A 12,436-nucleotide genomic window follows, 5' to 3' on the forward strand; every position below is an offset into this window, starting at 1 on the left:
AGACTTAAATTAGATTTAAGTCTTAAGGAGAAAGGCTGATTTTAGCTTCCTTCCTTTTCTCCAGCAGACTGGACCTTGACTGCACAGTGTAAGAAGTCATGTGGGGAATATGACAACATATGGAAACCTCCCTTGTTACTGACATGGACAAACAAGTTAATGAAGACAAAGGTATCAGCTCTTGACATAATTTGACATGCTCATTCCAAATAAGTATTTCTGGGATAAGGGTTGTGAATTACATGAAGAAAGCTTGGACAGGTCACAGCCATGTAAGAGGGAGGAGCCACCACAGAGCTCTGCCTTCGGGACTGTTTCGCTTTACTTTTCTCTTATTTCATCAATGATCTTTGGCTTGTGAGCCCAACCAAGCACATTTTCTTCCTCTGTCCCAACAATTGCTCTGCCTCCCTCACTCCCAGTTGCCAGTGTTTCTCCTACCTGGGAGCCAAGGGGCTGCAGAGCACGTGTTCCACGTTCCCACAGCATCCTCGGGTGAAAGGATTCACTCCCCCGCGGAATTTACCTGTCACCTGGAAACACAGTCAGGACAGTGCTCAAACCTCTGCTTATATCAGTCATCATCCAACCCTCAGAAAGCCAAGAACAAGTCTGCCTTGCTCTGACCCTTCTGTCCTTCCCAAACAGATCATGTTACTTTGAATGCTGCACTTCCTCTCTCCAGCTCTAACACATCACCTCCGTCAGCTAATTCAGCCAGGAGGCACTCAAATGAAGATCCTTCCCAAAAGGACAGTGTGCTCAATGTGACTGGGTTTCAAAGTGCATATGTTCACCTCTCCATGCTGCTCCTGCCTGGATTTGTGCCTGCTCTCAGCCAAACAGCCCGTTTTGGCTCCTTTCATTCCCGTCACTTCCACTCCTCTGCCTTGGCAAGTCCTCTCCAAACCAACAGGAACATCAAATCCACGTTTGTAATGCTGGATGAGAGCAATGTTTCCTCTCTCTCAGATCCCCTCCCTAGCAGCAATCAGTACAAATCACTGCTTTAGGCAGGAGGGTGCCAGAACTCCCCGGTGATTACAATGTTTGCTTGGAAATGAGCACGTTTAATAAAAGCCAAGCCTCGTTAGAGTGGAGGGATCCATCCAAGGCTTCACAAGCATTATAAAGAGTTTGTACTCTACAGAGAGATACTTGAAAGTAATCATATGGGGACAGATCCCAACAAAGCCAGGGAGATTAATAGTGGTTGCCTCTAAAAGCATTACTGTTGCTGTTTGCATGTAAGGCTATTTAATCAGCTCGTAGTTCTGATGGAGTAACAAGTTTACAGAGTACCAGAAATACTTTAATTACTTTCACGTGAAATAACACAATTAAGTCACTTTCACAATTAAGTGACTTTGCAATATATTCTGCTGGCATTGTTGATATAACATAAAACTCTTGAAAAGGCCAAGAGAGATATGCTGGAAGTTCTGAGAGTTGGAAGAGTAATCTGATGACTAAAACGTGGGCCTGGGCTCTTTGGCACATCTGCATTCAATCCTAGGCTTAAACTGAATTGTGCCAGATGCTGGCAAAGCATTTTATCTCTCTGTGCTCATTTTCTCAAACACAATAAAAATAAAATTTCTCTAACTCACAGATTACAGTACTAATTATATCAATTTGGTTTCTAAAGTAGTTTGAAATCCACTGATAGAAAGCAGTCTCAGAAGGAAGGATATTTATTTACTCTATTCAGAAACTAAAAATACCAGGATATAAGCAGATGTTGGACTATGAGTTAGTTTGATTCCATAAAAGAATTTCAGAGGCAATCAGAAAGCTCACAAACATCTCAACTCAGCCACTATGCACATTTAAATCACAGTCTGCCTACTATGAATGCTCAGAACAAACTCTGGAATGAACAAATACCAAAAATTTGCAGCAAAAACCCAAAAATGTCTGTACCACTGGCCTATAAAATGTACTGGGAAAAGAGGACAAGTGAAACAGAGCATATTGCAACTGGAAAGCTGACAACAAATAACTACCAGTGCAAGAAAAGAGAATCAACACTGGCTGTAGGAAAAAAGTGAATGTTTTAGAACAGTGGCAAATCCAGGAGCAGATCTCATATCCATCACTCCTGGTCTGGTACTCTAATTACTTAGATACACTTCCTTTGAAAGGGACCTGAAGGCTGGGAACATCCATCTTTCAGTTACAGATAGCCACTACATGTGACTAAACAGAAATTAAGACCAGATCATATTTAATTTTCAGAATGGCACGGGAAGATAAATTAAATATCAAGTGGTTTGGTAGCTCGGGAAACCAATCCAAGCTAGGATACATTTTCTAACAGTTGTTTCAATCAAGTTAAATGAGAAATTCTCAACCTTCCCAAATGTTACTGCAGCCACAAAGACAAGAAGTTAAATTCTAGTTTTTTTGAAGTTAAATTTTTCCTTCTTCCTCAGCCTAAAATTTTCATCTCTGCACAAAGACAAGCCTAAGGCAAACCACGGTTTGGGCCAGGAGTCCAAAATGCCCTGAGTTTCATGCTACTATCATAAGCACTATCAAGCCTAATACTTGGCCAAAATCAATTTTAAAATGAAGAGCAGATGATTCTGAGCAGGACAGAGAGAAGCATTTGGAGATGACAGCTATGGAAGCCTGCTTTGTTCAAAGGCCATGTTAGGCAACCGTTCAGAATGACTTCAGACTCCTTGCTTATGTAAACCTCCCCCACTATTGTGGATAAGAGTTTTTATTGTCTCTGGTGGGACAGGACACAATGCCATCTCAGTTTACAGGGCCTGGCCTCAGACAGATGTCTCCAGTGGCAGCCCTGCAGCTCCACAGGCAGGAAGCCAGCAGCCCCCAGGACTGCCAGGACAGCTCAGGATGAGCTGCAGAGCACCCATGGGTGCAAGGGCAGCAAAAACACATCTGAAAAAGAAACAAACCACAAGGGAAAGGAAGTAGGATGGGGCACAAAAGGTGAAAAAAGCCCCGATGTGAGGGGTGCTTTGGAGCTGGAGCTGTGGCAGGGTAAGGCACCAGAATGCACACAGTTAATGAGCCTGAGGGACGTGGCTGGGAGGGCTGTGTGAGCTGGCTGGCAGTGCCTGCCCCAGTGCAAAGGGTGCCCTCAGGAACAGCCAGGACGTGCCACTGACCCCAGACCAGATCTGTCACCCACATCGAGCCATCCATGTGCACATGTGGGTCTGGATCACCCCCACAGGGGCTGTGCATCATGGACACTGCAGGACCTGCAGGGGAACTCAGGTTTTACAGCCTGTTTGGCACAAGATGCTGTGTTGGCACTTGGTTTGGAGAAGCAAAACAAGTTGGGCACAATCGCGCCGAGTGTGTGTGTGCTCATACACAGGACAACAAGAGAGACACAAAGAGCTAACTCAGACCTTATTATGTGCAGTGTGGGCTTGCTGGGGGAGTTCAAAATATCAGGAGACAGGGCAAAGGCATGATTTAATCTTTTCCTTTCTTTCTTTCACTCAGTCTCATGGATTGTTCAGTCTGACTCATAAAGTTTGAACTTCTGGGGTGGATGGTATTCACCACATAAAACCTATTTCAAGGCCATGAGTGGATTCTAAATGATAAATAAGCCTGGGATGATTCTCTGTGGCTAGAAAGGGGAAATCTTTGCCTGTAGTGCATTAAAAAAAAAAATCTGAAAATAAAAAAAAACTGGCAATCTTCCTAGATCTTCACAAAAGCTCCAGTAAGAGTGTTACTGCTAAGATTTGGATCATTTTTTTTTGCTTTACCCAAGCTGACTTGCTGACTTTCCTTCCCAACTCCACAGCTCAGCCACAAACACAGAGAAGGGGTTGCTTCTTACCTGTTCATTCGTTGTGCGCCCTCGGGCCACCAGAACTATGTGGAAGCCAGTGAGCCCAATGACTGGGATAAAGAACAACCCAGCCACGCACATGACAGCCATCCTGCATCCAAGAGTTAAAGAAACTGGGATGACTGAGGGCAAAAGAGGCTGTGAAAGACAGAGAGAGGAAAAGGAGAGAACAAATATTGGAAACAAGGAGTGTCAGAGTCACAGAATGGGGTGGGTTGGAAGGGATCTTAAAGATCATCTCATTCCACCCCCTGCCATGGGCAGGGACACCTCCCACTATCCCAGGTTGCTCCAAGCCCTGTCCAACCTGGCCTTGGATACTCCCAGGGATGGGGCAGCCATAGCTTCTCTGGGCAACCTGTGCCAGGGCCTCCCCACCCTCATAGTGAAGAATTTCTTCCTCATATCTAAGCTATGCCTGCTCTCCTTTGTCTTGTCACTCCAGGCCCTTGACCAAAGTCCCTCCCCAGCTCTCCTGTAGCCCTTTTAAGTGAGGCTAACTAAACTTTATCTCAAGGTTAAGTCCATCTGCTCCTAGTCTGGGTCCTTACCCTTGAGTTGGTAAAAAGTACTGTGAACTCATTGAGTCTGGCTCTGACCATCCTGTAAGGAATGCTCTGCACTGCTTCAGTAAGAGCAGTGACACCCCTCAGAGCACTATACCAGCAGGCAGGGGCTGCTCCCAGAGCAAACTCTGCTCTAGAATACAGTGATGGAGTTTTAAACACAGTAAACAGCACCCAGCAGCTCTGAGTCACACCTGACTGTGAGTAAAATTCAGGGAGGCAGCATATCCTTCTGCATGACAAAGACTGAGACAGACAAAAGGTCAGCCACAGTTTCTGGGGTAAAGGATGTGAACACAGCACAATGGGGACAGAGGGAAACCTGCACTGGGCATTTCCAGGAGAGGAGCACAGGGGGATCAGGAGAGGCCCCAGCAGCTCCAGGACAAATCCTCAGAGTCTTTCACATTTTCCTCAGTCACCGTGAGTCAGGAAGAGCAGAAAGAAGGATACGTGATGGTGGTGTGGGCTGCTCCCAGCTTTTCCATGTGGTTCAGCACGAAGATGAGCCCGAAGGTGAACACTCCAACCATGTGTGTACTTAAGGACAGCAAGAAGAGAAAAAAATAGCGGTAGTTCCTCCGTCCTATGCAATTGTTGACCCATGGGCAGTGATGGTCAAAGTCCTTGTAAAGAAAGGGAGACAGGGAAAAATATCCAAACAGTGAAAGAAAATACATTGTCTTAGAGATGAATCTAAACCACTGTCATGTAAAATTACATCAGACTAGTTCTGCAGCTTTACAAAATGATAGCTTTACTATCTTTGTAAGACTCTTTTTAGGACCAAGTTGTTTCACTGTCTATGGATGGAGAGGTACTTGAGTGTTTATGGGGTTTGAAGAGAGGATATATTAAAAAAAGACAGTCTATTTATCTGCTAGCAGCAGAAGCCCTAATTTTTTATCATCCTTAGCACGAGTCAATTACAATGAAGTTATTATAACCTAGAATGGTTTCAAGATGCAATACTGCTGCAGAATTCCCTGCCCCACATTTCAGTATTTATATATCACTGAATTAATCCACTCTAAACAATGGACATCACCAAATATACTTTTTTACCAAGCAGATCCACAAAGAAAAGCAACAGCTGGATCAGACACAGGCAAAGTTCTGCACAGGTTCATTTACAGTTATGAACCCAAACTTGACCGTTTGTCTCAGACAAAAGACCAAATGCCTTTTAACAGGAGATTTAATAATGAGGGCAAGCCAGAGACACCTTTCAGGGGCCTTTACAGAGTTCTGTAAGCATGTAAATCCACTGTCTTCAATGGGATTATTCTTGACATGAGGACAAGATCAGGTGCAAGAAATAACCCCTTCTTACCTCTGTGTTCTGCAGAACAGACATTACACACTCCCTGCATCAGCAAGAGAACTGTTTATTTGCTTTGTGGTAATGCTGTTTTTAAACACTGCTCAATGATGGTTTGATATTTCTAAGTTTTGCACAATGTATTTACCAAAAATTTACAAAATACAAGAAAATGGATTAGAGCTTTCTCAAAGCACATTAAAAAATGGCAGGGGCAATTTAATAAAGATCATTTCAGGCTGTATCTGAAATGCTGACACAACATCTGTCTGCTAAGCAAATCTGGTTGTATGCAGCCCAAAATACCTACGGAGTATGAAACTATAAGTACCCACTGCACACATTTCAGTAAAGAAAACAAAAATCTGACTACTTCTGTCACAGATCCATTTTGGGCTCCCTCTGGTAACAGCAGGCTTTAGGCTTTAACTGTTTTTATTTCTGCAAGTGCTGTCTGCTTTTGTTGTTTGTGCATTTTTATCAAATTAGTTCAAAAGTTTTATATTTGGGAGAAGAATTTTTATTGTACATTCTAGGCTGAAACTGAAAACACAAGAATTACAACCCTGAGTGGGTTCCATGGGAACATCAGCAGAGAGGCTCCCACTGCCATCTCAGTGCTGGCCTAAAATAGACAGGTGAGTGGAAAATAAGCATCACAAGAATCAATAAAACATGCTGTTTAAGACCATGATTTATTGATTCAGAAGTCATTAATGCTTTTTGCCTATATTCCTCCACAGCAGTCATAATTAAATTACAAGCAGAGCTTCTTACTTGTGCCCCAGAATAGCAGGGAATGTTCAACTGACCTGACTATCAATAGAATTTCTGGAGGGCTATCCAGAGTCACCTTGCCTTCTGCTATTTTCTGCAGGTTCCCTTTGGATTCTCTCCCCTGTTCATTGCTGCTGCAAAACTGACTCCATGGAGGCTTTATAGCAGCATGAAACTTAAGTGTTTATACCACTGAGTTTTGAGTAATCTTTTCCTCAGAAAACTTCATTTGTTGCAAATGAATTTTTATGCCGAGCCACTGGGGAAGGCGGAAGGAAGAAATTCTGTGGGACAACTGAGAATTTACCATCATCTAAACAATCCTCAGGATCTAGAATTAGTGAGAGCATTTCTGTTTTAAAACCAGGAATACATGATTCAAGTTTTCTACAAAAAAATCCAGCTCTATTCAACAATTCACAGCAGCCTAAACAAATTGTGTGTCACCACTTATGAATAGCTGTGGCTATTCCCCTCTGCCCGGGGACCTTGGCAGCCCTTACTCTCAGGCTTCTGAAATCCCACATCCTTCCAAAGCCTTCCAGAACAGGACAGCCTTGTCCTATTTATCGATGGTTCCCAGGCACAGCACTGCTTCCAGATAATTATAACTTAGATATATATTGCCCTGAAGGAGAAAACGACTGACACAAGATAAATCCAGGCAGCCTTTCTCTCACATGTAACTGTGCTGCTTTCTTTGGGACTGTTCCCTTGCTTATGGCAAAGAGGATTAGGACAAAGGTAGTGTGTACAGCATTCCAGCTGACTCGGGGATTTTTTCCTTCTCTGATTAGCAATTCCTTTCATTTTAATGGCACAGCTGAATATATTTTAGACATATTAAAGATTTCATCTTTCTATTAAAAAAAAAAATAGACCTTGCAGCAGAAATGATCCTTAAGAAGTGAAATTTTTAGCTCAGCAATAAAAAGTGTCCCCTGGCAATACACTGCAGTGAGTACAGGGCTCTGCACTTACATGTTTGGGAGATTCTGTAGCCCAGAAGCACATTTACTATCAGGGGTTATTTTTTAAAAATCCCTGTGACTCACCCAGACCTTAAGGGTATGGAGAATCAGGAAAGTCCCATAATTCAGAGCAACCAACATTAGAAACATGAATGAGTTCATAGTCTGAGCTGGGGTGCTGAAACAATGGGCTCCTTCCAGTGACTGGAGAACCACTCCCTGAATCCCGAGTTTGGTTTTCCTAAAGCTCAGACACCGTTCTTGCTTCTCTGTTTGTCCACTAATGCAGTCACCAGTTTGCTCCCAGTTAAATGATGAGCCCTAAGCTCACACAGACAAGTTCCAATGGTTCACCCTGAATTTCCTGCTCTCCTGAACCCTGCCTCTGAACTGACTCTCCCATTCACCCCCTGTTTTACATTCACAATCCCATGGCTACTTCAAGGCAGACACAGCCAGCATTATAAATGTTCATTCTGATTAGCCCTGGTGACAAAGCTGCCATCAAGCTGTGTATGTAGCACACACAGCTGAGGGCTGTGCTTCAAAGGGCACTACCCAGGAGGAGTCCAGCAACAAGGCTACAGCTGTGAACCTCCAAGGACTGGAGTGCTGGGGAAGCCCCCAGCTGCACGCCCCAGGTGGCCGGGCGTTACCTCGACGCAGTTGTCGCAGACGCTGCAGTGGGAGCAGCGCGGGGGGCGGTAGAAGTGGCAGGTCGCGCACCACTTCATCCGAACTTGGATCCCTTTGATCTCCACGTTCTTGTAGAGCGGAGCTCGGAAGTCGTCATCTTTGTCCTCATCTTCGTCTGCTGCTCAAGGCAAAACGAAAAGTTAGTGGAAATCAAAGGGAGCAAAGAGAAAAGAGCTCATGCTGTCGGTACCCTGGATGCAGGGGCACTGCCCGGGCTCCGTGGCTTGTCAGAGCAATCCCAGAGTGGGGAGGGATGGGCTGCCAGAACCCCCCAGTGAGCAGGGCTCGTGTGGGCACCTCCCCAGGGGGCTGTGCAGCCTGACCACCAGTCTCTGGGCAGAGAGAGGGGTCTGAGTCCTACCTTAGCCAGCATTTACAACCTGAATGAGTAAGATGAGGTGCAGCACAGAGTCAAGGAGGGGGCAGAAACCACCCCAGCCCTGGTTGTGAGAAGTTCTGCTGCATCCATTTGGGATTAATTCAATGGCAGCCTACGTGCTAGCTCATCAGCACATAATGGGAAACAAATTACAGAGGCATATATTAGAAGAATGTTGTGCTAGCTCAAACCCCCAAAGTCAACTCAGATGACCCTCAATCATCCCAAAGACCTGTTGTTCCAGGGAGTGTGAGGCCACAGTGGGATAGCCACGTGCCCATGAAAAGTCCTTGCATCAGTGCTTACTCCTGTACAGCATGGCCTGTGCTCACCTCCACACTGCCCACCTGGAACACTCGTGCTTCAGGAACAGTAAGGAACTGGGAAGATCCCACCTCTCTCAAAGGCAGCACAGTTTACTGATCTGAGCACAGCACTGGCACTCAGGAAGTCCTGTATTTTAATTTTCTCCCCCAGTGGCCCTGAGCTACTCATTTAGCCTCTCTTTGCCATTAGTAAGATGAGGATGACAATATCACAGTCACCTCATTAGGGACAATGCAGAGGGCACATGGCTTATCATCTCAGCCAAGCACTGCCCTGTTTAAGAAAAGAGTCCATTTAAAAATAAATGCACAAAATAAAAGATTGTCTGTAATAGACAATTATTGGGAAGAAGATAAAAAATATGAGAATGATGTTCATGAAAGTTCATCTTTTATTTTAGATTCCTGTGATCTTTATTTGTTTCCTCTTGACAGAGAAAATCTAAGAAGCTCACTTCTATTTAACACCTGGTTAAACATTATAGTGCAGCTGGCATTGGTTGACTGGCTCCAAATTAGGTGGAATTTGATAATATTGTCCCAGCGGGGCATCAATTACTGTCACTCACTTCTATATTAAATCTTCTCTAGATGTGTTATCATGATCCAATTTCCATTGACTTCAGAGGGAATTTCTCCCTTCACTTAGACGAGCTTGGGATCTGGCTCAGCTACAGTATTTATCTTGCAGGAGTATTCTCTGGATTAACGTTTGTGTGTGGAAGCAGAGTGCTGTACTGGCACCATTCCCTATAATTTTCCTTCATAACTAGGCAGTGGGACTCAGAGAGAGCTAGACTCTAAATCCCTGAGGCACTTCTATAAATACAGTCTGTAGGTTCTTCAATACCATTATAAACCTACCCATGCTGTGTAATACATGTGGGCAGATGAAAACAAGACATTGGAACAGTCAAACCATTTAAGCTCTTTGTAAAAAACCTGACTATGCAGACGAAAAGTCTGTACCTTCCATATACCTGCGTGCATTTAAACACGTTGCTCTCGCAGAATTCACACACGGTTCAAGAGTTTGTGTAAAACAGATTCACATCAAAAATACTGAAAGCCACTTTGTAGCTGGTATAATTAGCCAGCACTGAACACTGCCAGTCTCAACCTAGATTGTAAATCAGATTTTTCAGGGCAGCCCCAATTTCAGTCACTTCACACTTCCTTTCCTTCTCGTTCATTTTGGTGTATTACCAGCAATTCACTCACAGAGCCAGTCCTGATTCACACCAGAAACATTCAGAGAGCCACCAAATTAAAAATATTCAAAAATGAGTAATGGCTCTGGGAGTTTGAATGAGGCCCTCTTCAACAGGCTGGGTCTCCACAGCCCAAGTTCTATCATTTCCCCCCACAGCCAAGTTCTATCTGCAGAGAACCTGCAAGCTCATATGACACAGCCAGAAATGGGCTTATTTCCAGTTTTCAGGGACCTGAGCAGAAGAATACACTGACAGAGGAATGTATCTTACTACACAGATTCTCATACTTGGATCCACTGACACAGAGCAGACAAAGCTCATGTTTTTATAACATACCTTAGGATTTGTGGTGGCTTCCTTAAAGGAATCCTGTGATTTCATTAGAATCTCAGCTTTTGTATTGCTCACTTGTTGTTTTGGTTTTGAAGTAAATTCCTAACTATTAGAAATGTGCTAAGAAGTTTGAAAACCAACAAGGCTAAACCTAATTTCAAAACCAGAAAGCAAACAGACCAATTGTATATTCATTTTGAATCACTCCTACAACCCCTGAACTCCTGGCACTGGCAGCCCTGCGGGTGGCAGGGAGTGGTGATAAGCTTTCTTCACATGCACACTTGTGATCTGAAATAACATCTCCTCTTCCTTCCCAGCACTAGTATTTATAGTCTTTTCCATCTTTTCCCTTATCAGTTTGCTTCCTTCACACATCTAAACTCCTACTCCATCACTTTCTTCTTCCAGGAAGAATGCACCCCCTTCCTCGTCCTTTCCCCACTCCCCTTGTTTCCAGCACCTTCCGCACAAAGCACAGGCACAGCACAGAGACAAAAGGCCAAGGCCACAAGGGAAGAGAAAGAGCCACAAGAGTGGTGAGCTCCAGGAGTTCCTTCTCTTCCTGCTTTGCTCCCTTGTGTGAAGGGAGGTGGAAGGGAGGGAAGGTGATGAGGGAGTTTCTACTTGATCTCCCTGGGTGTTTCTTCTTTAAACACACAGCCCAAAATGAAGAACCTGTTTGCAAAAGGGAGCTGGAGAAGTGCAAAGGAAGGTCTGAACTGCCAACACCCCCAGCCCTGCTCACTCCCAGGGCAGGGGGATGTCTGGCTGCAGGCTCTGCTCAGAGGGAACTGCCCTGCACACAGATGCTGCATTCTCAGCCAGAGATCTTCAGAACTGAACATCTTTATTTAATCTTTCCTCCTACCAAAGGCAAAGAGCACTGATGCCTTTAATAAACTCACATCCCACACAGGCTTAATTAACACCTGCTATCCCTGCTGAGAGGAAGAAACTAAAAAGTCCAGGAAACTCCTTAAAAGCTCTGTGTGTTTGAGTTCTCTCCAAACTCACTAGCATTTGTACCTTTAAGTACCTATACACTGAATACCTTGATCTTGCACAAGTGACTGAATCTTGCCTTTGCCTGAGTTTGCCTTTACATACAATTATTTGCTTAACTGGAGTGCTGCAACACTTAATCAGGAGTTCAGAAGCTTCAGCTGAAAGGAATGGCAGACAGATGCTTATCATTAGACTCTACCTGGTGAAACCTGGCACTTGCTATTCAGGGAAGCCAGCAGGACAAGTACCTCGTTCTTGTCAGGTAGCAATTCAAAATAGATATTGAATTCAGTGAATAGAGGTGAAAAAGCACAGCTTGCAGATAGCACAGACCCATTGGTTTATAGAGACTGCCTAGAGCAGTCTCTGCTGCAAACTGCATGAGAATAATTATTGGAAGATAGATAAAATGAGGTGATAATTCTCTCATTAGGATGTGTTAAAGGAGATAGCTGCACTGTGGCTCCCACTACAAAAGCCAAGCGATCTTTATCCTATTTAATCAGCTGTGAATCAGTACTAATTTAAGCAGGAATATATTTCTAAATGTATGCATTTTTAGACACTCTAAGGCAAGCCTTAATCATTATCTTTTTAGTGCTCAGTGCTTTTGCATTTCTTTTAAGGTATCCTGGAAAATCTGCTTTGATTAAAGTTTAGCCTCTCCCCTCTGCCATGCTCTGCTACCTATTGTGAAGACAGTGACTTAAATCCAATGTGCCAGCATGACACAGGGGATAGCAATCAAAATCACATCCCTCAGGAGAGCTACTCAAGGAGAACCATCCGAAGCAACCCTGTGCCCCTGACTGCCAGTCTGAGCAAGTGCAAGGCCAACTGACACCTCTGAGCTCAGAAGAGAGTTAGAGGGTACCCAGCACTTCACTGCCATCCCACCTCTACTGCCAGCTGAGAATAACAGAATAAGAAAGAATATAAGAAAACCAAAGGGGGATTAGTTAGCAACTAGTGTGTTTGGATACCTGGCTCCTCCTTTGGCT

At 44.2% G+C, this 12,436-nt stretch overlaps 1 protein-coding gene across 2 annotated transcripts in view; it reads right to left on the reverse strand.

Moving 5' to 3' along the window:
- ZDHHC8 (zinc finger DHHC-type palmitoyltransferase 8) overlaps positions 1–12,436 on the reverse strand; it is a 113,853-nt gene that overhangs the window by 15,410 nt on the left and 86,007 nt on the right. For both annotated transcript variants that reach the window (XM_064675531.1, XM_064675530.1), the window contains 4 exons: positions 8,136–8,293; positions 4,864–5,036; positions 3,833–3,935; positions 442–533 (listed from right to left, as the gene is read on the reverse strand). In XM_064675531.1, the coding sequence (XP_064531601.1) occupies positions 442–533; positions 3,833–3,935; positions 4,864–5,036; positions 8,136–8,293 (526 nt within the window). The remainder of the gene's footprint in view (positions 1–441; positions 534–3,832; positions 3,936–4,863; positions 5,037–8,135; positions 8,294–12,436) is intronic.

The sequence above is a fragment of the Pseudopipra pipra genome, chromosome 18 (assembly GCF_036250125.1).
Source record: "Pseudopipra pipra isolate bDixPip1 chromosome 18, bDixPip1.hap1, whole genome shotgun sequence".
NCBI classification, from domain to species: domain Eukaryota; kingdom Metazoa; phylum Chordata; class Aves; order Passeriformes; family Pipridae; genus Pseudopipra; species Pseudopipra pipra.